General features: G+C 46.1%; 1 protein-coding gene across 3 annotated transcripts in view; it reads left to right on the forward strand.

Annotated features, from left to right (window-relative positions):
• The first annotated feature begins 215 nt into the window (after positions 1 to 215).
• Positions 216 to 27118, forward strand: part of GCC2 (GRIP and coiled-coil domain containing 2) — an 82287-nt gene continuing 55384 nt past the window's right edge. For 2 of the 3 annotated variants that reach the window (XM_040425060.1, XM_040425059.1), the window contains exons 1-6: positions 216 to 287; positions 11592 to 11648; positions 12785 to 12869; positions 14756 to 14823; positions 19635 to 19739; positions 20745 to 23396. In XM_040425060.1, coding sequence (XP_040280994.1) covers positions 282 to 287; positions 11592 to 11648; positions 12785 to 12869; positions 14756 to 14823; positions 19635 to 19739; positions 20745 to 23396 — 2973 coding nt within the window. In that variant the 5' untranslated portion in view covers positions 216 to 281. Of the gene's footprint in view, positions 288 to 11099; positions 11131 to 11591; positions 11649 to 12784; positions 12870 to 14755; positions 14824 to 19634; positions 19740 to 20744; positions 23397 to 27118 lie in introns of those variants that run through there. The other variant, XM_040425062.1, reaches the window with a different exon arrangement.

Here is a 27118-nt window from a genome sequence, read left to right on the forward strand (position 1 = left end):
TATACAGACACAACCCTGCTACATGTAGATTACACACACAGCTCTGCTATAGGAATCGTACAGACACACACAGGTCAGCTACACATAAGATGAGTGTACAGCGGTGATGGAATGTAAGGAGAACCTGTCCGTCCACCTGCTGACTGCTGACACTCCACAGAAACCAGCGCAGCACAGAGCCCGGCTCCTCCCAGTCATGTGACCGCTCACATGATCAGGACGTCATCAAAGGTCCTTCACCCAACCAGGATCTGGCATTTACTGTTGGAATAATTCCGGAAATGGAGGTGAGAATGTCGGGGGGCTGAGCTGGTATCTTACATTGAGGTGCAGCCCGGAGACCCCCTGTGTAATACCTGTGTATGGGGGTCCCCCGGAGGAATGGGGGCACTCAGCGTTATGTACACTGGATATGTATATCGTTACATTTCTGCCTGGTTCTCATAGTTGTCAGTGAGGTATATATGTGATAGTATATCAGGGGCCACATCATGCAGTGGATGTATCTAAGCTTATCATGTGTGATACTGCCTGAGGGAACCTCACAGCACCACATCCCTATCCTGTAATGATTAGTATCACTGGGGGCTGAGCTAGTGTATCTAAGCTTATCATGTGTGATACTGCCTGAGGGAACCTCACAGCACCACATCCCTATCCTGTAATGATTAGTATCACCGGGGGGGCTGAGCTAGTGTATCTAAGCTTATCATGTGTGATACTGCCTGAGGGAACCTCACAGCACCACATCCCTATCCTGTAATGATTAGTATCACTGGGGGCTGAGCTAGTGTATCTAAGCTTATCATGTGTGATACTGCCTGAGGGAACCTCACAGCACCACATCCCTATCCTGTAATGATTATCACTGGGGGGCTGAGCTAGTGTATCTAAGCTTATCATGTGTGATACTGCCTGAGGGAACCTCACAGCACCACATCCCTATCCTGTAATGATTAGTATCACCGGGGGGCTGAGCTAGTGTATCTAAGCTTATCATGTGTGATACTGCCTGAGGGAACCTCACAGCACCACATCCCTATCCTGTAATGATTAGTATCACTGGGGGGCTGAGCTAGTGTATCTAAGCTTATCATGTGTGATACTGCCTGAGGGAACCTCACAGCACCACATCCCTATCCTGTAATGATTAGTATCACTGGGGGGCTGAGCTAGTGTATCTAAGCTTATCATGTGTGATACTGCCTGAGGGAACCTCACGGCACCACATCCCTATCCTGTAATGATTAGTATCACTGGGGGGCTGAGCTAGTGTATCTAAGCTTATTATGTGTGATACTGCCTGAGGGAACCTCACAGCACCACATCCCTATCCTGTAATGATTAGTATCACCGTGGGGCTGAGCTAGTGTATCTAAGCTTATAATGTGTGATACTGCCTGAGGGAACCACACAGCACCACATCCCTATCCTGTAATGATTAGTATCACCGGGGGGGCTGATCTAGTGTATCTAAGCTTATCATGTGTGATACTGCCTGAGGGAACCTCACAGCACCACATCCCTATCCTGGAATGATTAGTATCACTGGGGGGCTGAGCTAGTGTATCTAAGCTTATCATGTGTGATACTGCCTGAGGGAACCTCACAGCACCACATCCCTATCCTGGAATGATTAGTATCACTGGGGGGCTGAGCTAGTGTATCTAAGCTTATCATGTGTGATACTGCCTGAGGGAACCTCACAGCACCACATCCCTATCCTGTAATGATTAGTATCACTGGGGGGCTGAGCTAGTGTATCTAAGCTTATCATGTGTGATACTGCCTGAGGGAACCTCACAGCACCACATCCCTATTCTGTAATGATTAGTATCACCGGGGGGCTGAGCTAGTGTATCTAAGCTTATCATGTGTGATACTGCCTGAGGGAACCTCACAGCACCACATCCCTATCCTGTAATGATTAGTATCACCGGGGGCTGAGCTAGTGTATCTAAGCTTATCATGTGTGATACTGCCTAAGGGAGCACCACATCCCTATCCTGTAATGATTAGTATCACTGGGGGGCTGAGCTAGTGTATCTAAGCTTATCATGTGTGATACTGCCTGAGGGAACCTCACGGCACCACATCCCTATCCTGTAATGATTAGTATCACTGGGGGGCTGAGCTAGTGTATCTAAGCTTATTATGTGTGATACTGCCTGAGGGAACCTCACAGCACCACATCCCTATCCTGTAATGATTAGTATCACCGGGGGGCTGAGCTAGTGTATCTAAGCTTATAATGTGTGATACTGCCTGAGGGAACCACACAGCACCACATCCCTATCCTGTAATGATTAGTATCACCGGGGGGGCTGATCTAGTGTATCTAAGCTTATCATGTGTGATACTGCCTGAGGGAACCTCACAGCACCACATCCCTATCCTGTAATGATTAGTATCACTGGGGGGCTGAGCTAGTGTATCTAAGCTTATCATGTGTGATACTGCCTGAGGGAACCTCACAGCACCACATCCCTATCCTGTAATGATTAGTATCACCGGGGGGCTGAGCTAGTGTATCTAAGCTTATCATGTGTGATACTGCCTGAGGGAACCTCACAGCACCACATCCCTATCCTGTAATGATTAGTATCACTGGGGGGCTGAGCTAGTGTATCTAAGCTTATCATGTGTGATACTGCCTGAGGGAACCTCACAGCACCACATCCCTATCCTGTAATGATTAGTATCACTGGGGGGCTGAGCTAGTGTATCTAAGCTTATCATGTGTGATACTGCCTGAGGGAACCTCACGGCACCACATCCCTATCCTGTAATGATTAGTATCACTGGGGGGCTGAGCTAGTGTATCTAAGCTTATTATGTGTGATACTGCCTGAGGGAACCTCACAGCACCACATCCCTATCCTGTAATGATTAGTATCACCGGGGGGCTGAGCTAGTGTATCTAAGCTTATAATGTGTGATACTGCCTGAGGGAACCACACAGCACCACATCCCTATCCTGTAATGATTAGTATCACCGGGGGGGCTGATCTAGTGTATCTAAGCTTATCATGTGTGATACTGCCTGAGGGAACCTCACAGCACCACATCCCTATCCTGGAATGATTAGTATCACTGGGGGGCTGAGCTAGTGTATCTAAGCTTATCATGTGTGATACTGCCTGAGGGAACCTCACAGCACCACATCCCTATCCTGGAATGATTAGTATCACTGGGGGGCTGAGCTAGTGTATCTAAGCTTATCATGTGTGATACTGCCTGAGGGAACCTCACAGCACCACATCCCTATCCTGTAATGATTAGTATCACTGGGGGGCTGAGCTAGTGTATCTAAGCTTATCATGTGTGATACTGCCTGAGGGAACCTCACAGCACCACATCCCTATTCTGTAATGATTAGTATCACCGGGGGGCTGAGCTAGTGTATCTAAGCTTATCATGTGTGATACTGCCTGAGGGAACCTCACAGCACCACATCCCTATCCTGTAATGATTAGTATCACCGGGGGCTGAGCTAGTGTATCTAAGCTTATCATGTGTGATACTGCCTAAGGGAGCACCACATCCCTATCCTGTAATGATTAGTATCACTGGGGGGCTGAGCTAGTGTATCTAAGCTTATCATGTGTGATACTGCCTGAGGGAACCTCACGGCACCACATCCCTATCCTGTAATGATTAGTATCACTGGGGGGCTGAGCTAGTGTATCTAAGCTTATTATGTGTGATACTGCCTGAGGGAACCTCACAGCACCACATCCCTATCCTGTAATGATTAGTATCACCGGGGGGCTGAGCTAGTGTATCTAAGCTTATAATGTGTGATACTGCCTGAGGGAACCACACAGCACCACATCCCTATCCTGTAATGATTAGTATCACCGGGGGGGCTGATCTAGTGTATCTAAGCTTATCATGTGTGATACTGCCTGAGGGAACCTCACAGCACCACATCCCTATCCTGGAATGATTAGTATCACTGGGGGGCTGAGCTAGTGTATCTAAGCTTATCATGTGTGATACTGCCTGAGGGAACCTCACAGCACCACATCCCTATCCTGGAATGATTAGTATCACTGGGGGGCTGAGCTAGTGTATCTAAGCTTATCATGTGTGATACTGCCTGAGGGAACCTCACAGCACCACATCCCTATCCTGTAATGATTAGTATCACTGGGGGGCTGAGCTAGTGTATCTAAGCTTATCATGTGTGATACTGCCTGAGGGAACCTCACAGCACCACATCCCTATTCTGTAATGATTAGTATCACCGGGGGGCTGAGCTAGTGTATCTAAGCTTATCATGTGTGATACTGCCTGAGGGAACCTCACAGCACCACATCCCTATTCTGTAAGGATTAGTATCACTGGGGGGCTGAGCTAGTGTATCTAAGCTTATCATGTGTGATCCTGCCTGAGGGAACCTCACAGCACCACATCCTTATCCTGTAATGATTAGTATCACCGGGGGGCTGAGCTAGTGTATCTAAGCTTATCATGTGTGATACTGCCTGAGGGAACCTCAAAGCACCACATCCCTATCCTGTAATGATTAGTATCACTGGGGGCTTAGCTAGTGTATCTAAGCTTATCATGTGTGATACTGCCTGAGGGAACCACACAGCACCACATCCCTATCCTGTAATGATTAGTATCACCGGGGGGCTGAGCTAGTGTATCTAAGCTTATCATGTGTGATACTGCCTGAGGGAACCACACAGCACCACATCCCTATCCTGTAATAATTAGTATCACTGGGGGGCTGAGCTAGTGTATCTAAGCTTATCATGTGTGATACTGCCTGAGGGAACCTCACAGCACCACATCCCTATCCTGTAATGATTAGTATCACTGGGGGCTGAGCTAGTGTATCTAAGCTTATCATGTGTGATACTGCCTGAGGGAACCTCACAGCACCACATCCCTATTCTGTAAGGATTAGTATCACCGGGGTGCTGAGCTAGTGTATCTAAGCTTATCATGTGTGATACTGCCTGAGGGAACCTCACAGCACCACACCCCTATCCTGTAATGATTAGTATCACCGGGGGGCTGAGCTAGTGTATCTAAGCTTATCATGTGTGATACTGCCTGAGGGAACCTCACAGCACCACATCCTTAACCTGTAATGATTATCACTGGGGGGCTGAGCTAGTGTATCTAAGCTTATCATGTGTGATCCTGCCTGAGGGAACCTCACACCACCACATCCCTATCCTGTAATGATTAGTATCACTGGGGGGCTGAGCTAGTGTATCTAAGCTTATTATGTGTGATACTGCCTGAGGGAACCTCACAGCACCACATCCCTATCCTGTAATGATTAGTATCACTGGGGGGCTGAGCTAGTGTATCTAAGCTTATCATGTGTGATCCTGCCTGAGGGAACCTCACAGCACCACATCCCTATCCTGTAATGATTAGTATCACTGGGGGGCTGAGCTAGTGTATCTAAGCTTATCATGTGTGATACTGCCTGAGGGAACCTCACAGCACCACATCCCTATTCTGTAATGATTAGTATCACCGGGGGGCTGAGCTAGTGTATCTAAGCTTATCATGTGTGATACTGCCTGAGGGAACCTCACAGCACCACATCCCTATTCTGTAAGGATTAGTATCACTGGGGGGCTGAGCTAGTGTATCTAAGCTTATCATGTGTGATCCTGCCTGAGGGAACCTCACAGCACCACATCCTTATCCTGTAATGATTAGTATCACTGGGGGCTTAGCTAGTGTATCTAAGCTTATCATGTGTGATACTGCCTGAGGGAACCTCACAGCACCACATCCTTATCCTGTAATGATTAGTATCACCGGGGGGCTGAGCTAGTGTATCTAAGCTTATCATGTGTGATACTGCCTGAGGGAACCACACAGCACCACATCCCTATCCTGTAATGATTAGTATCACCGGGGGGCTGAGCTAGTGTATCTAAGCTTATCATGTGTGATACTGCCTGAGGGAACCTCACAGCACCACATCCCTATTCTGTAATGATTAGTATCACTGGGGGCTGAGCTAGTGTATCTAAGCTTATCATGTGTGATACTGCCTGAGGGAACCACACAGCACCACATCCCTATCCTGTAATGATTAGTATCACCGGGGGGCTGAGCTAGTGTATCTAAGCTTATCATGTGTGATACTGCCTGAGGGAACCTCACAGCACCACATCCCTATCCTGTAATGATTAGTATCACCGGGGGGCTGAGCTAGTGTATCTAAGCTTATCATGTGTGATACTGCCTGAGGGAACCTCACAGCACCACATCCTTATCCTGTAAGGATTAGTATCACCGGGGGGCTGAGCTAGTGTATCTAAGCTTATCATGTGTGATACTGCCTGAGGGAACCTCACAGCACCACATCCCTATCCTGTAATGATTAGTATCACTGGGGGGCTGAGCTAGTGTATCTAAGCTTATCATGTGTGATACTGCCTGAGGGAACCTCACAGCACCACATCCCTATTCTGTAATGATTAGTATCACTGGGGGCTGAGCTAGTGTATCTAAGCTTATCATGTGTGATACTGCCTGAGGGAACCTCACAGCACCACACCCCTATCCTGTAATGATTAGTATCACCGGGGGGCTGAGCTAGTGTATCTAAGCTTATCATGTGTGATACTGCCTGAGGGAACCACACAGCACCACATCCCTATCCTGTAATGATTAGTATCACCGGGGGGCTGAGCTAGTGTATCTAAGCTTATCATGTGTGATACTGCCTGAGGGAACCTCACAGCACCACATCCCTATCCTGTAATGATTAGTGTCACTGGGGGGCTGAGCTAGTGTATCTAAGCTTATCATGTGTGATACTGCCTGAGGGAACCTCACAGCACCACATCCCTATCCTGTAATGATTATCGTCACTGGGTGGCTGAGCTAGTGTATCTAAGCTTATCATGTGTGATACTGCCTGAGGGAACCTCACAGCACCACATCCTTATCCTGTAATGATTAGTATCACCGGGGGGCTGAGCTAGTGTATCTAAGCTTATCATGTGTGATACTGCCTGAGGGAACCACACAGCACCACATCCCTATCCTGTAATGATTAGTATCACCGGGGGGCTGAGCTAGTGTATCTAAGCTTATCATGTGTGATCCTGCCTGAGGGAACCTCACAGCACCACATCCTTATCCTGTAATGATTAGTATCACCGGGGGGCTGAGCTAGTGTATCTAAGCTTATCATGTGTGATACTGCCTGAGGGAACCTCACAGCACCACATCCCTATTCTGTAATGATTAGTATCACTGGGGGCTGAGCTAGTGTATCTAAGCTTATCATGTGTGATACTGCCTGAGGGAACCACACAGCACCACATCCCTATCCTGTAATGATTAGTATCACCGGGGGGCTGAGCTAGTGTATCTAAGCTTATCATGTGTGATCCTGCCTGAGGGAACCTCACAGCACCACATCCTTATCCTGTAATGATTAGTATCACCGGGGGGCTGAGCTAGTGTATCTAAGCTTATCATGTGTGATACTGCCTGAGGGAACCTGACAGCACCACATCCCTATCCTGTAATGATTAGTATCACTGGGGGGCTGAGCTAGTGTATCTAAGCTTATGTGTGATACTGCCTGAGGGAACCTCAAAGCACCACATCCCTATCCTGTAATGATTAGTATCACCGGGGGGCTGAGCTAGTGTATCTAAGCTTATCATGTGTGATACTGCCTGAGGGAACCACACAGCACCACATCCCTATCCTGTAATGATTAGTATCACCGGGGGGCTGAGCTAGTGTATCTAAGCTTATCATGTGTGATACTGCCTGAGGGAACCTCACAGCACCACATCCCTATCCTGTAATGATTAGTGTCACTGGGGGGCTGAGCTAGTGTATCTAAGCTTATCATGTGTGATACTGCCTGAGGGAACCTCACAGCACCACATCCCTATCCTGTAATGATTATCGTCACTGGGTGGCTGAGCTAGTGTATCTAAGCTTATCATGTGTGATACTGCCTGAGGGAACCTCACAGCACCACATCCTTATCCTGTAATGATTAGTATCACCGGGGGGCTGAGCTAGTGTATCTAAGCTTATCATGTGTGATACTGCCTGAGGGAACCACACAGCACCACATCCCTATCCTGTAATGATTAGTATCACCGGGGGGCTGAGCTAGTGTATCTAAGCTTATCATGTGTGATCCTGCCTGAGGGAACCTCACAGCACCACATCCTTATCCTGTAATGATTAGTATCACCGGGGGGCTGAGCTAGTGTATCTAAGCTTATCATGTGTGATACTGCCTGAGGGAACCTCACAGCACCACATCCCTATTCTGTAATGATTAGTATCACTGGGGGCTGAGCTAGTGTATCTAAGCTTATCATGTGTGATACTGCCTGAGGGAACCACACAGCACCACATCCCTATCCTGTAATGATTAGTATCACCGGGGGGCTGAGCTAGTGTATCTAAGCTTATCATGTGTGATCCTGCCTGAGGGAACCTCACAGCACCACATCCTTATCCTGTAATGATTAGTATCACCGGGGGGCTGAGCTAGTGTATCTAAGCTTATCATGTGTGATACTGCCTGAGGGAACCTGACAGCACCACATCCCTATCCTGTAATGATTAGTATCACTGGGGGGCTGAGCTAGTGTATCTAAGCTTATGTGTGATACTGCCTGAGGGAACCTCAAAGCACCACATCCCTATCCTGTAATGATTAGTATCACCGGGGGGCTGAGCTAGTGTATCTAAGCTTATCATGTGTGATACTGCCTGAGGGAACCTCAAAGCACCACATCCCTATCCTGTAATGATTAGTATCACCGGGGGGCTGAGCTAGTGTATCTAAGCTTATCATGTGTGATACTGCCTGAGGGAACCTCACAGCACCACATCCCTATCCTGTAATGATTAGTATCACTGGGGGGCTGAGCTAGTGTATCTAAGCTTATCATGTGTGATACTGCCTGAGGGAACCTCACAGCACCACATCCCTATTCTGTAATGATTATCACTGGGGGGCTGAGCTAGTGTATCTAAGCTTATCATGTGTGATACTGCCTGAGGGAACCTCAAAGCACCACATCCCTATCCTGTAATGATTAGTATCACTGGAGGCTGAGCTAGTGTATCTAAGCTTATCATGTGTGATACTGCCTGAGGGAACCTTTACAGCACCACATCCCTATCCTGTAATGATTAGTATCACCGGGGGGCTGAGCTAGTGTATCTAAGCTTATCATGTGTGATACTGCCTGAGGGAACCTCAAAGCACCACATCCCTATCCTGTAATGATTAGTATCACCGGGGGGGCTGATCTAGTGTATCTAAGCTTATCATGTGTGATACTGCCTGAGGGAACCTCACAGCACCACATCCCTATCCTGTAATGATTAGTATCACCGGGGGGCTGAGCTAGTGTATCTAAGCTTATCATGTGTGATACTGCCTGAGGGAACCTCACAGCACCACATCCCTATCCTGTAATGATTAGTATCACTGGGGGGCTGAGCTAGTGTATCTAAGCTTATCATGTGTGATACTGCCTGAGGGAACCTCACAGCACCACATCCCTATCCTGTAATGATTAGTATCACTGGGGGGCTGAGCTAGTGTATCTAAGCTTATCATGTGTGATACTGCCTGAGGGAACCTCACAGCACCACATCCCTATTCTGTAATGATTATCACTGGGGGGCTGAGCTAGTGTATCTAAGCTTATCATGTGTGATACTGCCTGAGGGAACCTCAAAGCACCACATCCCTATCCTGTAATGATTATTACAGCACGTAGCCCTGATCTTGCTGTCAGAATGACAGAAACCTTGAAGGACCCCATTATAAGCCAGTGGGTCCGTCAGGTGCTATTTGGGTCCTCTGTTGTGAACAGAAGCCATAGGGCAGAACAGAACCTGCGTTCTGAACACTACTTCCTCCTCATCTTTGTATCCATTTTATATAAATGATCGCTTTCCCTGAAGAACGGAGCGGCTGCATTTCAGCCTATCGTGTGATGATGACACAAGATCCGCTGCCGGGTATTGGGCTTTAATTTCATGCATCTCCTTAAGGACACCGCCTAGTTTGGTACCTAAGGCTGCAGCCATTTTTTTTGGTTTTTCATCTCCGCATTTCAAAAGCCATAACTTATCGGCATAGCTTGTTTTATGTGTACGGAGTTGTCGTTCTAATGCCACCTTTTTGTGGTACCTCCAATATAACTGTATAACAATTGGTGAGGCGCCACATCGGGAAAAAGCAGTGCCCTTCTGCCATTGGCTGCCATGGGCGAGTATGGCTTGGCTGCACCATCAGGCCGTACCCGTAGTGAGCTGAGGGCACCAGGACGACGTAGCAGGGATGTTAGTTTAGAAAGAGGTAGTGGGAGAAAGAAGCATTTTCTCTGATAAGACATATTGCAAAGTTTTCCATATTCACTAGCACAAGTGCATTGACGTTTAAGTAATAATTCTCAGGATCACTGCTGTGGTGTATCTAAGCCTTGTGTGATACTGTTGGAGACACATCTAGATATTTTATAGTACTTTTGACTGAATTGAACTATCGGGTGACAGCTGCAGGGTACAGGATTGCTTCCAAGTCACTTTACTGCTTCGGACTACAGCTATTGCTCAATGTAAAATCAATAAAAACTGCTACTGCAGCTGGTAGACTGGTGAGGAGGGGGGAGCAAAGTGTTTGGAGCCTTCACTGACCAACCCTGTGGGTAGTCAGCCCCAGCTGCAGTAAGATGCCGTCACTATACAGAAGGACTGACAGAGCTGTGGGCACAGCAGGAATCGGGGACTGTCACTTCTGTGCTGGCAGTCAGTACTTTATAGACCACCCCACAATGCGTACCAGGGCAGTGAGGGAGATTTATCAAGACTGCCGCACGCCTAAGCGGAAATCTACCGCAGATCTGGTGGAAATGAAGATAAATGTGTGTCTGGTGTTGGTCACGCCCCTTCTCTGCCCTTGCCATGCCCCCTTTTGGAAAACTGGCAAGGTCAACATTAAAAGAGGCACTTCTGATTGATTTATTTATTTATTTATTCCAAAAGTCTCATTTATAGTCACAAACACGCAGCTTCTGACTTTTAAAGCCACTTTTCTGGTGCAGGGGAGATGATGAATGCCCTCCAGACGATGAGTGACAGGTTTTGTGTTGAAGTAAGCAGCCATGGGTACATCAACTGCATGAAAAGCACATGCGCAGATTCTGTGCTGAACATGGTGTGTGAACATAAGGCTGCCATGTTAAGGACCACAGCAGTAGAGGTGCGCTGGCCTGTATTGTATCCCAGGGCTGCACTGACCATTCCACTGGTCGTCGGCCCAGTGCAGTGAGACCAGTCACTTTCCCAGCCCTGGACACTCCTAGAATGCAGGTCACCAGGACAAGCTCTGAACGGACATTAGCAAAGCTTGCTGGGTAATTTCAGCTCTTGGGCCTGCTGAAGCGTGCATGCTGTTCCCGGCTTTAGTACAGGCTGGCATACGCTTTAATTTTAGGCATTTTTAGACGAGTTTACATGTGTGGAAAGGCAGTTTAACCCCTCCAGAAACCAATATCTCTTTACTAGACTGACAATATATATGACTTCTCCTCTTTATTTAGGACACTGGACAAGATGGCGCCTCGTCACCAGCCACCCCTGGAGCGGGGAAGTCCAAGGTAAATGTGTTTTCTAGTCTTTCTTTCTACTGAGCTGTACTGTAACTAACAGACTGGGTTATCGAGGGCGTCGGTGGCATGTTTGATCTTTATCATGTGCTAAAATATTATCTCCTTCTTCTTATTTCTCTACTTCCTCTACTCACTACAACTGTAGTTCTTAATTTACTGGGAATAACGGAATTGTTCACTGTGTATTAAAGACTGAGCGGGAAACACTAATATAATGTGATTAGGAGATCAGCACTGATGTCTTCATTTGTGGAGCTCCTCCTGCTTGTGACATCTTCTTCACTGCTGGAAGATGGTCGTCCCTGAGTCACAGGGCTCATGGCCTACACTATCGTAGAAATGCCTGTTCTTGTCCGCAATCGCAGACAAGAATAGGGCATCTTCTATCTTTTGTTGCGGGGCCGCAGAACGAAACTACGTATGCGGACAGGACACTGTTTGCTTTCCACTTTTGCGGCCCCATTTAAAGGAATCGGTCCACAAAATTGTAAAATGGGTAAGGACCCGTTCATACAGCCTTGTGAATGGACCTAGTTTTCCTAGCGGTGTGTTTTCAGTGGAGGCAGCTGATGAATGTGTTGAGCGCCACGTGTCCCTCCATAGACTGCCACGTTTGGATGGGATCTTCTTGCCGTCCGTGAAGACTTATTGTGGTCATGTAGGTGCACAGTTCATACGTGTCAAATATGTCTACGTCTGCATTCACATATCTCCACATCACAACTGAATAGATGGAAAATCTCCATGATCCAGGTGGCGTATACATTTGTGTGCGTGAAGGGGGTGATGAGATGTGTAGCCATGTTCTCCGTGGCCATGTTCTCCGGTTTTTAAAAAGGATATGGAGCCATACAAGTCAGGTCCTGCAGGTCCTATTCTGGCCTGTTTTTGTAGATCAGAACGACCATTTCTGGGTGCATTCCATTCTTCTCACTCCCATGAATAGAGATGATCTGGATTTTTCGGATACGTTTTTGTAAACCGAACATCGGATGTGATTGTGTGAATAAGCTCTGAGCGCAGCCATACACAAGTCATGTTTTCATAGTTGATGATGGAAGCCTTTTTCTGATCATTTTATGCATGTTCTAATGTGAGATACACGTGTTCAATGTGTTTTATAGCTGGACTCCCTGTCTAAAGAAGATCTCATCAAATTTGCCAAGAAGCAGATGATTCTTATTCAGAAAGTAAAATCCAGATGTACAGGTATGGATGGGGCATCTAGCCTGTGTACTCTGCTAGAGCTGGAATACTGGTGGCTCTAGTCTGTTGATGCATTTGCTGGGAATCTTAATGATCACAGGCTTAGGCTGGGTTCACACGAGCGTGTCCGGATTAGTTCCGGATGCGTCCCGGTGTGTTGCGGCAAACCCGCGCGAGTAGGAATGCAATTGCAGTCAGTTTTGACTGCGATTGCGTTCCGTTGTTCAGTTTTTATCGTGCGTGTGCAATGTGTTTTGCACGCGCGTGATAAAAAACCGACTGTGGTACCCAGACCCGAACTTCTTCACAGAAGTTCAGGTTTGGGTTCGGTGTTGTGTAGATGTTATTATTTTCCCTTATAACATGGTTATAAGGGAAAATAATAGCATTCTGAAAACAGAATGCATAGTAGGTGATCAGTTGAGGGTTAAAAAAAATAAAAAAAATTAACTCACCTTCTCCATTTGTTCGCGTAAGTCCCGGTCTCTTCTTTACTTCTCAAAAGATGAACTATGGGCTAAAGGACCTTTGATGACGTAAGATCACATGCTCCAATCACATGGTCCATCACCGCGGTGATGGACCATGTGATTGGAGCATGTGATCTTACGTCATCAAAGGTCCTTTAGCCCATAGTTCATCTTTTTAAAGAACTAAAGACCGGGAGAACTACGCGAACAAGAGGACAAGGTGAGTTAATTTTTTTTATTTTTTAACCCTCAATTGACCTTCTACTAAGCATTCTGTATTCAGAATGCTATTATTTTCCCTTATAACCATGTTATAAGGGAAAATAATACAGTGTATAGACAGTCACCTAGCAACCGTGCGTGAAAATCGCACCGCATCCGCACTTGCTTGCGGATGCATGCGATTTTCACGCAACCCCATTCACTTCTATGGGGCCTGCGTTGCGTGAAAAACGCAGAATATAGAGCATGCTGCGATTTTCACGCAACGCATAAGTGATGCGTGAAAATCATCGCTCATCTGAACAGCCCCTTACGCCCTACCGGAGAGTATGAAGAATACAGAGGCGATTGCTGACACAGGCAGCGATGGATTTAGGCGTGTAATGCTTCCTTTGCCCTGCAGCAATGCTGAGCGTTTCCTATGGTAGTAGTGCCACCTCATCTGTTTGCTGAGGGACTGGATAATTAAAGGATTCATTCAAACCATTACTAAAGGCGAAGTGAAACTCCTCAAGGAACTAAACACCCCTGTCCATGAAAGAGTAAATGTGCGACTTTGCATTGTGGGTTGGTGGTGGACAGCGGGTGGCCCAGGGGCCGTGTGCAGCTCTGGAACCCCATTCCCTGGCTTACCTCTTCCATCTATGTACACCCCGCTGTGCCCCCTGTTCTGGTTTCATGCCCTGTATGCTAATAGATGGCATCGGAACAGGGACAAGGAGACGCCAGCTTTTCTCAGGGGACGTCTCCTCCTCCTTGGCTGTAAGCTGTCCAATCTCGCCTTTTCCCTGGCTGTGACGTGGTGAGAAAAACTGGAGTCTCCTCATCGCTCTACCGATGCTATTAGCATACAGGGCATGAAACCAGAACGGGGGGCACAGGGGGTGAACAGATCAGCTGATCTGGAAAAAAATGACAGCGATGACATCTACTTATAATGCCCTAAAGTGCCAGGTACTAATATTGTAATGTCAGGACCGGTGCCTAATCTAGTGTATTAAATGCATCCCATTAGGTAATTCACCTGCAACCCTTAGGCAGAACAGGGAGCAGCTACAAAGAGCTTCCCTCTCTATCTGGGAGACCTGTCCTGCCATAAGGCCACCTCTCCTCTGAAAATGGGGCCATAGAATGTTAAATGTAATGTGGAGTCAAGGACCTGCAGCACCATCACTTGTTACTGCTTGCAATTCACAGATTTAGAAAAAGAAGTGGAAGAATTGAAAACCAAGACAGTTCCCGGAGGGGCAGATGATGTTGTACAGGTAAATCTTAATTATATCATGGTTAATGGAGTATTAGTTTTACTGTACTTTGTAAAAGTTTATGGCTGACACTGTTATCCCTAAAACTGATCCTTTATGACGGGTATATAGGTCATGGGATTATCCAACATTACACTGTTCCGTCATGCTGACTATGCAATCACACATGGGAGGGCAGTTATCAAACCTGTCTTACCTGTTTTAACCCCTCAAGTGCTGCAGTAAGTAATTGTGCTGATCCTATTGGTTGTAAACAAAGGTATGGCCTCCCCTTTGTTTTTTGGCTGTCAGCCTCAGAATTATGATGAAAAGAACTGTTCCCTTAGTGACCTCCAATACGCCTTCTTACGGCAGTCACTAAGGGGCCTACTTGCTGTGAAGAGCAGGAGCTTGGCTCTCTTATAACATCCGGACTCCTGCTTTAACAGGCCAGACCCCCAAGCATATAACCACTTATACAACCACAGCATCTAAGTAGTTTCAGTGGTAGGGGGCTCTCTGTCGCCCATTGGCACCCCTGCAAATGCGATGGTGAGGTGCCAATGTCTTTACATGGCAGCCGGGGTCAAATGAAAGCTTCCGGGTCTACCTTCTGTGTATGCCATAGGCAAGCCTGATAGCTTGTCTGACACTTTTTTACACTGAAAGCATAATGCATGATACCACAGTTTGGACTTTGATTCCAATACCAAGTGCAATATCACAATTCTCAATACCAAAATGATACTTTGCTGAAGTATCAGTTGTCTGGCTGCTTGATTATGCTGGAAAACTGCTGTTTCACCCATAAAACCCATTAAAAATCTGACTTACAATTTGATAGGTTTTGTGGGTGAAACGGCTCTTTTCCGGTAAAATTGAACAGCTGGACAACACCATATAAGGGCTCATGCACACAAACATGTGCTCCCCGGGCCGTGTGTCCTCCGTTTGCAAACCCCTTCACTTTAATGGGTCCACACTGCAAAAAAAATAGAACATGTTTTAGTTTTTTGCGTTGCGGAGGCATGGACCAAAATCGCACGGTATATTGCGGACCCGCTGTTTTCGGTCACCATACGTCCATGTGCGTGAGCCCTAATCAAGTAGAAAACCATGACGGACATAACCTAGAGCATTGGCTGCCCCAATGCCGCTCCATGTGGCCTCACCCTAAGTGGTACTATTATATGATGTACTGTACGTAGTTAATGTGTGAAGTACATGTTGGGGTTACTTGCTATTAATTTGAGGCACATGGAGGTCTAAATTGATATACGGAAACCTTGTGACTCACATTAATAGTAAGTAACCCAATCAAGTACCTTCTCACATAATGGCCAACATGGGGTTACTTACTATTAATGTGAGACACATGGTGGTCCAAATTGAAAAAACTATGGGGCAAATTTATTAAGGCTGGCATCTCAGACGCCGATCTTAATAAACCCCTAAACTGGCGGTGGATCTGCTGAAGTTATGAAGAGGCGCCAGCCTCTCCATAACTTCGGCACATCCAGCGCCAGTTCTAAATGTAAGACCGCTGTCTTACATTTATACATTTTTCTACACCTAAAACAGGCATGGTAAATGAGAGGCTTGTGCTGGCCCGTCCATGCCAGGCCCACTTATTCAGACACGGCGTGAGCTGGGAAAAGTCGCAGATAGCGGCGCAACGGTTAGTCTGCGCCTGGAGTACACCTAATTTTAAGAGTATTTCAAATTGATAAATGACCCCCTGTGTGCCTCACGTTAATAGTAAGTAACCTCATCATGTACACACACATTAAGCCTATATGTTGCCCATTATCTGAGGAGGTACTTGATGGGGTCACTTACTATTAATGTGAGACACATGGAGATTCTTAAGTAATAACACAATGTGCCTCACAATAATACGTGACCCCCAACATTTATCTCACTTGAGTCACATTAACCCAGTGTTCCTCAGCACTGTACTAAACAATGTTGCACCATTTTCCTCCCTCCCTTCCTGACACTCCCCTAAGCCCACACTGCGTGATCATTGGCGGCAGTGGAGCAGGAAGGAGAGCGTTGCTCTCTTCCCACTGTGATGTGACTGGCCAACAGGAACAGTGTGCGGCTGTTGATAGAAAAGAAGAGCAGAGAGTGCCCTGCAGCCATTGATCAGAACATGGCATGCGCCTAGGGTTGCCACCTTTCCCAACAATAGATACCAGCCAAGTTTACACCGTTAAAAAGGGGGTGTGGTTTTGAGGGTGTGCCTTAACACAACATGTTATTTTAAACCAATTGTTTGATCATATTTTGAGTTTAGAATTTTTGTATTTTTTAAATAAAACTTACTCCCCCCCCCCCCCCCCCCAATTTAGATAAGGATGGTCCTTCTGTATTCTAAGGCCTCATGCACACAGCCGTGCCCGTATTGCGGCCCGCAAACACCGGCCGTGTAAACACTGAATCACAGATGCGGACCTATTCACTTTAATGGGTCCGCAATCCGGAAGGTGCAGTGTGGAATGGAGGCATGGAACCCCACGGAAGCACCACAAAAAAAAATTGAACTAGTGCTACATTTTTGTGCTGCGGACGGATCACGAACCCATTCAAGTTGAATGGGTCTGGATCCGTCTGCGGCAGTCGCACAGATGTTGCCTGTGCATTGGGGACAGGAAATTGCGGTCCCCAATGCATGGAATGGACACCCCTGTATATTTAAAAACATTTTTTTTTCAACTTGTCTGCCAGGTCTTGAACCCAGGACCTGCTCTATGTGAGACAGAAACCTTACCAGTTTAGAGTACATTAACACGACAGTGAAATAAAATGGCCATTACCCCTTGAGGACCTCTGGTCTTTAAACATGGCACCCGCTCACACGTGCAGCGGGCGCCATAGCCACCGGGTTTCTGCTATTTTAAATAGCAGAGACCTGCGGCACATGTATGCGATCAGCTATAAGGCTGATCGCATACATTTTCTCCTTCAGATGTGACCACGACATTTAAGCAGTCCGGAAGCGGAAGCCATGCGCTTCTGCTCCGGTAACAGCGTTCCTCGGCTGAGATCGTGGAACCTGTTACATTGCTGAAATAGCTCAAAGCCTCAAGCAGGCTTCCGAGTCTATTTCAGGAATATACCAATACAGGCCACTAGGTGGCAGCATTGTTATATTGCAAATGAAGTGTTCAATGATGGCTATATAGCCATCAATGAACACAATGGGCAATCTAATGATTGCCAGTTATTGTCACCCAAGGTGACTTAAAAAAAGTAACAAAAAAAAGTTTTTACAAATATTAAAAAATATGAAAGTTCAAATCACCCCCCTTTTCCTTCAAATAAAAATACTTAACCAATAAAAAAAATAAACATCATGGGTATCTCCGTGTGCAAAAATGCCCATACAATTAAAATATAACAATATTAATGGCAAACAGCGTAACGGAAAAAAAAATCAAAACAGCCAATTTGCCATTTTTTGTCACTTCAATTACCCAATAATTTTTTAATAAAAAGTGATCAAAAAGTCGCACACATTTCAAATTCGTATCACTGAAAAGTACAGATCGCCCCGCAAAAAATGAGCCCCCACACAGCCCCGTACACATAACTACAAAAAAGTTATAGGGGTCAGAATATGGTTATAAAAAGTTAATTTTTTTTTTCCTCAAAGACTTAAAAAAAAAAAAAAAGGTCAGTATTAAAACGCAAGAAAAATTATACAAATGTGGTATCATTGTAACCGTATTGATCTGGAAAATGGAGATAACAGGTCAATTTTACCGCATAGTGTACAGTGTAAAAAAAATTAAAAATTTTATCAGAATAGTGTTTTTTTTTTCCCAATTCTACCCGTTGGAATTTTTTTTCCGCTTCCTACTACATGGTATGTAACCGTAAATAGTGCCATTATAAAGTACAACTTGTCCCGCAAAAAATAAGCCCTCATAAGGCTATCTGAATGGAAAAAAAAAAAAGTCAGGACTATGGGAAGGGTGGGAGTGAAAAATGAAAACGCAAAAAAGCAAAATCTCAGGGTCCTTAAAGGGTTAAATACAGACACACTGCCTGTTTTTCATAGCCATTTTGCATCTGTGTGTGCATCCATTTTCTGTCCGTCTGTCAATTTTTAACTGCTGTTTTGCGTCCATTTTTATAAGCCATTGAAAACAGATGTAGTTCACTTTTTTTTTTTTTTTTTTTTTTTAACCCAACCCCTATACATAAAGCCCCCTATAGCACTCCAGTATAGATAATTTCCCCCGCATAGTGCCTCAGTATATATAATGGCTCCCACATAGTGCCCCCGTATATATAATGCTCCAGCCACGGTAGTGCTGACAGATCGTTTATAGCGTGTCATTGGCAGGATCACATTATTACAATCTATTATAGAGCAGTGTAGTGAGGCCTCAGCCCCTTGGCAGCTCTGCAAGTGGAGGCAACCAGTTCTGCTAGGACAGTTTCTGGCGGCCATTTTATATTCCCTAGAACCCCTTTAAGCATTAGGTAACATCCATTTTTTTTTTTTTAAATATACAGGCCACTCTAGCACATAGCCCCAAATTCTTGGTGCTGGTTATATACTTTTACATTGCTTGATAGAGGCAACTCCTCCAAACCAGGTAGTATTAGTAATTAGTAATCAGTGGTAACACTGATTAATGGTTGTAGAACTGTACTTTCTGAACTCTGTGTGCTGAGTCTCAAGATTTAGAGATTTTTACACTATTCATTTGAATAGAAATTCTTACCATGAATGCATTTTTAAATGCTTGAATCTTGAAAAAGCATACCCATGCAAGGACAAGGTACTGTATATAGCCTAATGGTATTTTGCTTCTTAGGCTCTTACTGATAGACTGGATGCTGTTCTTCTGGAAAAAGCAGAGACCCATCAACAGTTGGTTTCTTTGAAGAAAGAATTAACTAAAACGAAAGAAGAAAATGAGGTAATCGTGCTTTTTTTACGGAATCGTAAAGGTTTTTGCTTTAAGGGGTTTTCCCTGTAGGACAATCCCTTTATTTATTATGTCCTATTACCCTTTAGTGACTGCTAATACGCCTTTTTACAGGGGTCACTAAGGCGCCTTAGGCTAGGCCGCTGCCTTTTTACAGCAGCCTAATCTTACCACTGCATGGGTCTCCCGTGCAGCAGAGAGCAGGAGCCTGAATCTCTCATGACAGCTGGGCTCACGCTCTAACAGCCCGGACTGGTAGAAGCCGCCGATCTGCGCTGATTAACCCCTTAGATGCTGCATTCAATAGCGACAACAGCATCTAAGTGGTTTAGAGGGAGAGGGCTCTCTCAGGCATTGGCGCTGTCACAAATGAGATTGCGGGGTGCCAATGCCTTAAAGGGGTTGTCCGGGTTCAGAGCTGAACCCGGACATGCCTCCATTTTCACCCCGGCAGCCCCCCTGACAGGAGCATCGGAGCAGTTCATGCTCCGATGCTCTCCTTTTCCCTGTGCATATCGCGTAGGGCAAAGGCATATTTTTGGCGATCCGGGGACATACTGGGGTTCCCCATGGGGTTGCCAGGAAGCCCGGTGACGTCACCGGCACTGATGGGTGGGATTTGCCGCTGCCCTAGCCAGTAAAACGGCATGAGATGCTCCGATGCTAGCCTCAGGGGGGCGGCCTGGGTGAAAATAAGGGTATGTCCGGGTTCAGCTCTGGACCCGGACAACCCCTTTTAATGTGGCAGCCGGGGGCCTACTGAAGGCCCCTAGTACTGCCTGCAGTGTGATATGAAAAATACAAGCATCCAGCTCCTGTTTTCCCTATTTAGGAGGATCACCATGCAACAGATTTAATTTTGACTATCTATTGGATGTTCTGTAATATCTCTGATAATGTTCTTAGTATGTATGCTAATAGCCTTTTTTAAGCAAAATAAAAAATAATATTATAATGCTATGATATATTAACCATATTAGCATTTGTGTTTTATAGGCTGCTACCAAGAAAGCTAGTGAAGTTCAGCAACACCTGGAGCAGTCAAACAATAATCTATTAGAAGAAATAGCCATATTAAAGAGAGACCTTTCACAGTCCCAAAACAATCACAAAGAAGATGTGGACACTGTAAAGAAAGAACTACAAGATTCACTTATGAAACAGAAAGAGTTTACTGAAAAACTGCTTCAACAAGAAGACCAAGATGCTCATATAAGAAAACTGGAGCAAGAGCTTCAACATATGAGTCAAGACTATGAGGAAAGGATTTCTAATTTGCAAAAACACTTGGATTCTGTTACAGAAGAGAAGAATCATGAAATGATCAAACTCAAAGATACTCAAGCAGCTTCAGAACGGTACTTTTGTGAAATCCAAGATCTTCATGCAAAGATCCTGGAGTTACAAGTTCTTCACAAAGAAGAAGTATCAAACCTAATGCACGATCTTGAAACTTCCACCAATGAGTATGAGAAAGAGAAAAGTACATTTCAAGATATAACTAATCAATATCTCGACAAAGAGAAAAAATGGCAAGAGGAGAGTGATATATCTGGTAAGCAAAATGTCACATCTCAAAGTGAAGATGAAGTCCAGCAGTTAAAATGTATTATCAAAGAATTGGAGTCGCAAGTAAGTCTCTTAAGAGATGAACTTACCTACACAACCAATTTAAAGATTGGCATGGAAAGGAAAGTAGAGCACTTAAAAAGTGAGTATTTCCATGAACGAGAGGAATTAGAATTTAAGATAAATGAACTTCAGCTTGCTATAGAGGAATATCATAGTCTAATAGAGAAATTGAAGACAGAGCTTGAGTCTACAAAAATCCAATATAAACAACTGGCCCAGCAAAAGGCCACAGATAGTCAAAGCATTAGAGATCAGCACAAGAAAGAAATGCATGAGCTCACACAAGCAATAACATCCCGGTTTGAAGATGAAAAATTGTCTTTTGTCCATGAAATACAGATTTTAAAACAGCAGTGTGAAAAACTTTATCAAGAAAAAGATGAAGCTGTGAGCAGCTATGAGAACTTAAGGGAGACATTTGTCAGCCTCCAGGCAGAACTCCAGGATTCTGCTGGTAAGATCAGCCGAGAGTTTAAAACTATGCAGCATCAGCAAGCCACAGATGTCCATGAACTTCAACAGAAGTTGAGAGCTGCTTATAAGGACAAAAATGACCTTCTTGAAACTGTGAATCAGCTAAGGAGTCAAGTTGATATGTTGTCATCAAAGGAAAGTGAATACGAAGAACTCCAACTTAAGATCACCAAGTTGCAACAGAATAATGAAGAATATATAGCATCTCTGCATCAGAAAGAGGAGTTTATAAAAGAGCTCCAGCATAAGGTCAATGAAGATTCCAAGCAAAATGCTGAGGTTTCTGGTCTCCAAGAAGAGATCCAGAAACTGCAACAAATGTACAAGAGTGAGCAAGTCACTGTGGAGTCACTGCAGCAAAAGGTCGAGAGCCAGGCAATCCTTAATGCACAACTGAAGAAAACCAATGAGGAACTGACAAAGGATCTCCAGGAATCTGTGTCATCCCATCAAAGTGACTGTGAAGATCCTCACCTCCAGATTACGTGGTGGCAACAAAAAAATGAAGAGGTCACAGCTACTTTACAGGAAAAGGAAGAATTGTTAAAAGATCTACAACTGAAAATGGAGACGGCAACAAAGCAAAACTCTGAGCTATCTTCTAAAATGCAGCATGCAAGTAAAGAACTTCTTGAACTTCAGGAAACATTCAAGAGTGAGCAGGCAAAGGCTTTGGAGTTTCAACAGGAAGCAGAAAGTCATCTCGAACTCATTGCAAAGTTTGAGCAAACGGTTCAGGAGTTGACACAGAAACTGAGCATTACTGGGCAGAGTTTAGAGGAGATTAAAAATCTCCAGCAGCAAGTAGATACCTTGCTTCTCGACAAACAAAAGCTAGAGACTGACTCCAGAAGGTGGCAAGATGAAGTGTTCCAAATCCGCGAAGAGAAGGATGTTCTTTCTAAAGACTTTGATAGAATTATTTCTGACCACAGTCATTGTAACGCTTCTGCAGAGGAGCTCAGTGACTTGAGAAAGAAAGTAGAACTGATAACAGAGGAGAAGGATGAAGTAACTAGACTTCTTATGAGTAAAGAGCAGCATATAGAAACCTTTCGACAACAGCTTTGTGTTCTTCAGGACATACTGACCATTGAGTGTCCAGATCAAGATATTATTTCACTTCTTGAAGAGATTAACAAAGCTGTTCTCCAACTAAAGGAAGAAAAGGAAGATATACTGTCGCAGAAAGCGGAGACCTCTGTTCAGCTCGAGAGGCTCCATGAGGAGTATGAAATGCAGTGCTCAGAACTAAGAGACTTGCTAAGTGACTACTCTAAAGAAAAGGTACTATTGAAAGAGGAACTGGAGGAAACGCTTAGAGATAAAGAAGCGCTCCAAAAAGATCTGCTGGAGATGAAACATGCGCTTGAAAAATCTAAATTGGATAATCAAGACTTGTTATCTCGTATAGAAAGTTTAACCTTTGATCTGAATTCTGTACAGAAGGAGACCTCTACTAATGTACAATCTAGTGAACAAGAGGATTTAAAGGTAGAAAATAGAGACAGTACCCTTACACAAGAAGTGACTAACAGTGAGGTAAGGCATACCAGGTTACTTCTCCATGTATTCTAATACCTTCTATACTACATATGAAATTTGAGGTTGTTTTTTGGCTTACTGCAGATTGATCATCCTGTGGCTTTGTTTGCTACTATGATGTGCTCAAGACTTTCTGAACGCGTCTGCTATTATCTGCATATGCTCGTGCAGTATCTACATGACTACGATTATTGTTATTTTTCTTAGCCTGAGTAACAGCTGCAAGGTAGTGACCAGGCAAGACTGGCTACTTCATTTTTTACTATTTTAAGGGAAGAAAAACAGCCATTCATAATTAGGCCATGTTCAGACTGGTGCAGTTGATGCAGATTTGTGAAGCATGTTCTTCACCAAAGATCCTCAGCTATTTACAATACAATGCATGTGGATGTAGTTTTCCAACACAGATTCACATGTAGAGGGAAAAAAACTGAAATATGAGCATGGAAGATTTTCTGATCTACAGTAGGCTCGTTTTGCAGGAAAGCCATTGCTTTTCATTTTTATTCACTAAGATTTTTTTAAATTTTATTCTTTGCAGACCTGCAGCAAAATCGGCATCAGAAAATATTTGACACATAGGGCTTTGTGACATTTTAAACCTACTTCCGCAATTTATTTATATTTTCTGTAGCTTATATAGTGCCAACATATTTTGCAGCGCAGTACAGAGATTTATTCGCATCACATCACTGTCACTAGGACCAGTTTCATAGGAAGATTTTTTTTTTGGGCTACGTTTTGCTTTAGCTGCTAATGGCAGCAAATCTCATATACCGTATTTTTCGCCGTATAAGATGCACTTTTTCCCCCCAAAAGTGGGGGGAAAATAGCAGTGCGTCTTATACGGTGAATGCTGCTGATTTTGCTGAGTTTTCAATGATACACCCGCCGCGATGCCGTGCGGCGGGTGTATCAGCTGTGAGGGAGGCGGGACTGGGGGCCGGCATCTGCATTTATAATGACAGCGGGGCCCGTGCAGTGACTGTATTCTACTACACGGGCCCCGCTCACTGTATAATCCTATGTCTAATAGTTAATTGTAATTGTATGTAATCGCATAAGGAGCGCTGTGTATTACCGGTACTTACAACTACAAGCGCTCGCCGCTAGATAGGTAGCAGAGAGGAGGGAGGAGGCAGGCCGGGAGGACGGACGCTGGCAGCGTGAGTCATACGTCATAAGCCTGTGCCGCCCACTTTATGAATGAAGCAGGCGGCGTGGGCACATGACTTATGACTCACGCTGACAGCACCTGTCCTTCCGGCCTGCCTCCTCCCTCCTCTCTGCTACCTACCGAGCAGCGAGCGCTTGTAGTTGTAAGTACCGGTAATACACAGCGCTCTTTATGTGATTACATACAATTACAATTAACTATTAGACATACGATTATACAGTGAGCGGGGCCCGTGTAGTAGAATACAGTCACTGCACGGGCCCCGCTGTCATTATAAAAGCAGATGCCGGCCCCCACCCCCTGTATTGAGGGTCATTCACTACAGGGACACTTATGGAGGGGATCTGTGGATGACACATAGCATAAGATGCTATATATGTGTCATCCACAGATCCCCCCCCCATATCTGTCATACACAGATCACCATAACAGTGCCATCCAGAGACCCCAATAAGAGCTACCCACAGATCCCCCATAAGTGTGCGTCACCCACAGATCCCCCATAAGTGTGCGTCACCCACAGATCCCCCATAAGTGTGCGTCACCCACAGATCCCCCATAAGTGTGCGTCACCCACAGATCCCCCATAAGTGTGCGTCACCCACAGATCCCCCATAAGTGTGCGTCACCCACAGATCCCCCATAAGTGTGCGTCACCCACAGATCCCCCATAAGTGTGCGTCACCCACAGATCCCCCATAAGTGTGCGTCACCCACAGATCCCCCATAAGTGTGCGTCACCCACAGATCCCCCATAAGTGTGCGTCACCCACAGATCCCCCATAAGTGTGCGTCACCCACAGATCCCCCATAAGTGTGCGTCACCCACAGATCCCCCATAAGTGTGCGTCACCCACAGATCCCCCATAAGTGTGCGTCACCCACAGATCCCCCATAAGTGTGCGTCACCCACAGATCCCCCATAAGTGTGCGTCACCCACAGATCCCCCATAAGTGTGCGTCACCCACAGATCCCCCATAAGTGTGCGTCACCCACAGATCCCCCATAAGTGTGCGTCACCCACAGATCCCCCATAAGTGTGCGTCACCCACAGATCCCCCATAAGTGTGCGTCACCCACAGATCCCCCATAAGTGTGCGTCACCCACAGATCCCCCATAAGTGTGCGTCACCCACAGATCCCCCATAAGTGTGCGTCACCCACAGATCCCCCATAAGTGTGCGTCACCCACAGATCCCCCATAAGTGTGCGTCACCCACAGATCCCCCATAAGTGTGCGTCACCCACAGATCCCCCATAAGTGTGCGTCACCCACAGATCCCCCATAAGTGTGCGTCACCCACAGATCCCCCATAAGTGTGCGTCACCCACAGATCCCCCATAAGTGTGCGTCACCCACAGATCCCCCATAAGTGTGCGTCACCCACAGATCCCCCATAAGTGTGCGTCACCCACAGATCCCCCATAAGTGTGCGTCACCCACAGATCCCCCATAAGTGTGCGTCACCCACAGATCCCCCATAAGTGTGCGTCACCCACAGATCCCCCATAAGTGTGCGTCACCCACAGATCCCCCATAAGTGTGCGTCACCCACAGATCCCCCATAAGTGTGCGTCACCCACAGATCCCCCATAAGTGTGCGTCACCCACAGATCCCCCATAAGTGTGCGTCACCCACAGATCCCCCATAAGTGTGCGTCACCCACAGATCCCCCATAAGTGTGCGTCACCCACAGATCCCCCATAAGTGTGCGTCACCCACAGATCCCCCATAAGTGTGCGTCACCCACAGATCCCCCATAAGTGTGCGTCACCCACAGATCCCCCATAAGTGTGCGTCACCCACAGATCCCCCATAAGTGTGCGTCACCCACAGATCCCCCATAAGTGTGCGTCACCCACAGATCCCCCATAAGTGTGCGTCACCCACAGATCCCCCATAAGTGTGCGTCACCCACAGATCCCCCATAAGTGTGCGTCACCCACAGATCCCCCATAAGTGTGCGTCACCCACAGATCCCCCATAAGTGTGCGTCACCCACAGATCCCCCATAAGTGTGCGTCACCCACAGATCCCCCATAAGTGTGCGTCACCCCCAGATCCCCCATAAGTGTGCGTCACCCCCAGATCCCCCATAAGTGTGCGTCACCCCCAGATCCCCCATAAGTGTGCGTCACCCACAGATCCCCCATAAGTGTGCGTCACCCCCATAAGTGTGCGTCACCCACAGATCCCCCATAAGCGTGCGTCACCCACAGATCCCCCATAAGCGTGCGTCACCCACAGATCCCCCATAAGCGTGCGTCACCCACAGATCCCCCATAAGCGTGCGTCACCCACAGATCCCCCATAAGCGTGCGTCACCCACAGATCCCCCATAAGCGTGCGTCACCCACAGATCCCCCATAAGCGTGCGTCACCCACAGATCCCCCCCATAAGCGTGCGTCACCCACAGATCCCCCCCATAAGCGTGCGTCACCCACAGATCCCCCCCATAAGCGTGCGTCACCCACAGATCCCCCCCATAAGCGTGCGTCACCCACAGATCCCCCCCATAAGCGTGCGCCACCCACAGAT

The sequence above is a fragment of the Bufo bufo genome, chromosome 3, assembly GCF_905171765.1.
Source record: "Bufo bufo chromosome 3, aBufBuf1.1, whole genome shotgun sequence".
NCBI classification, from domain to species: Eukaryota; Metazoa; Chordata; class Amphibia; order Anura; family Bufonidae; genus Bufo; species Bufo bufo.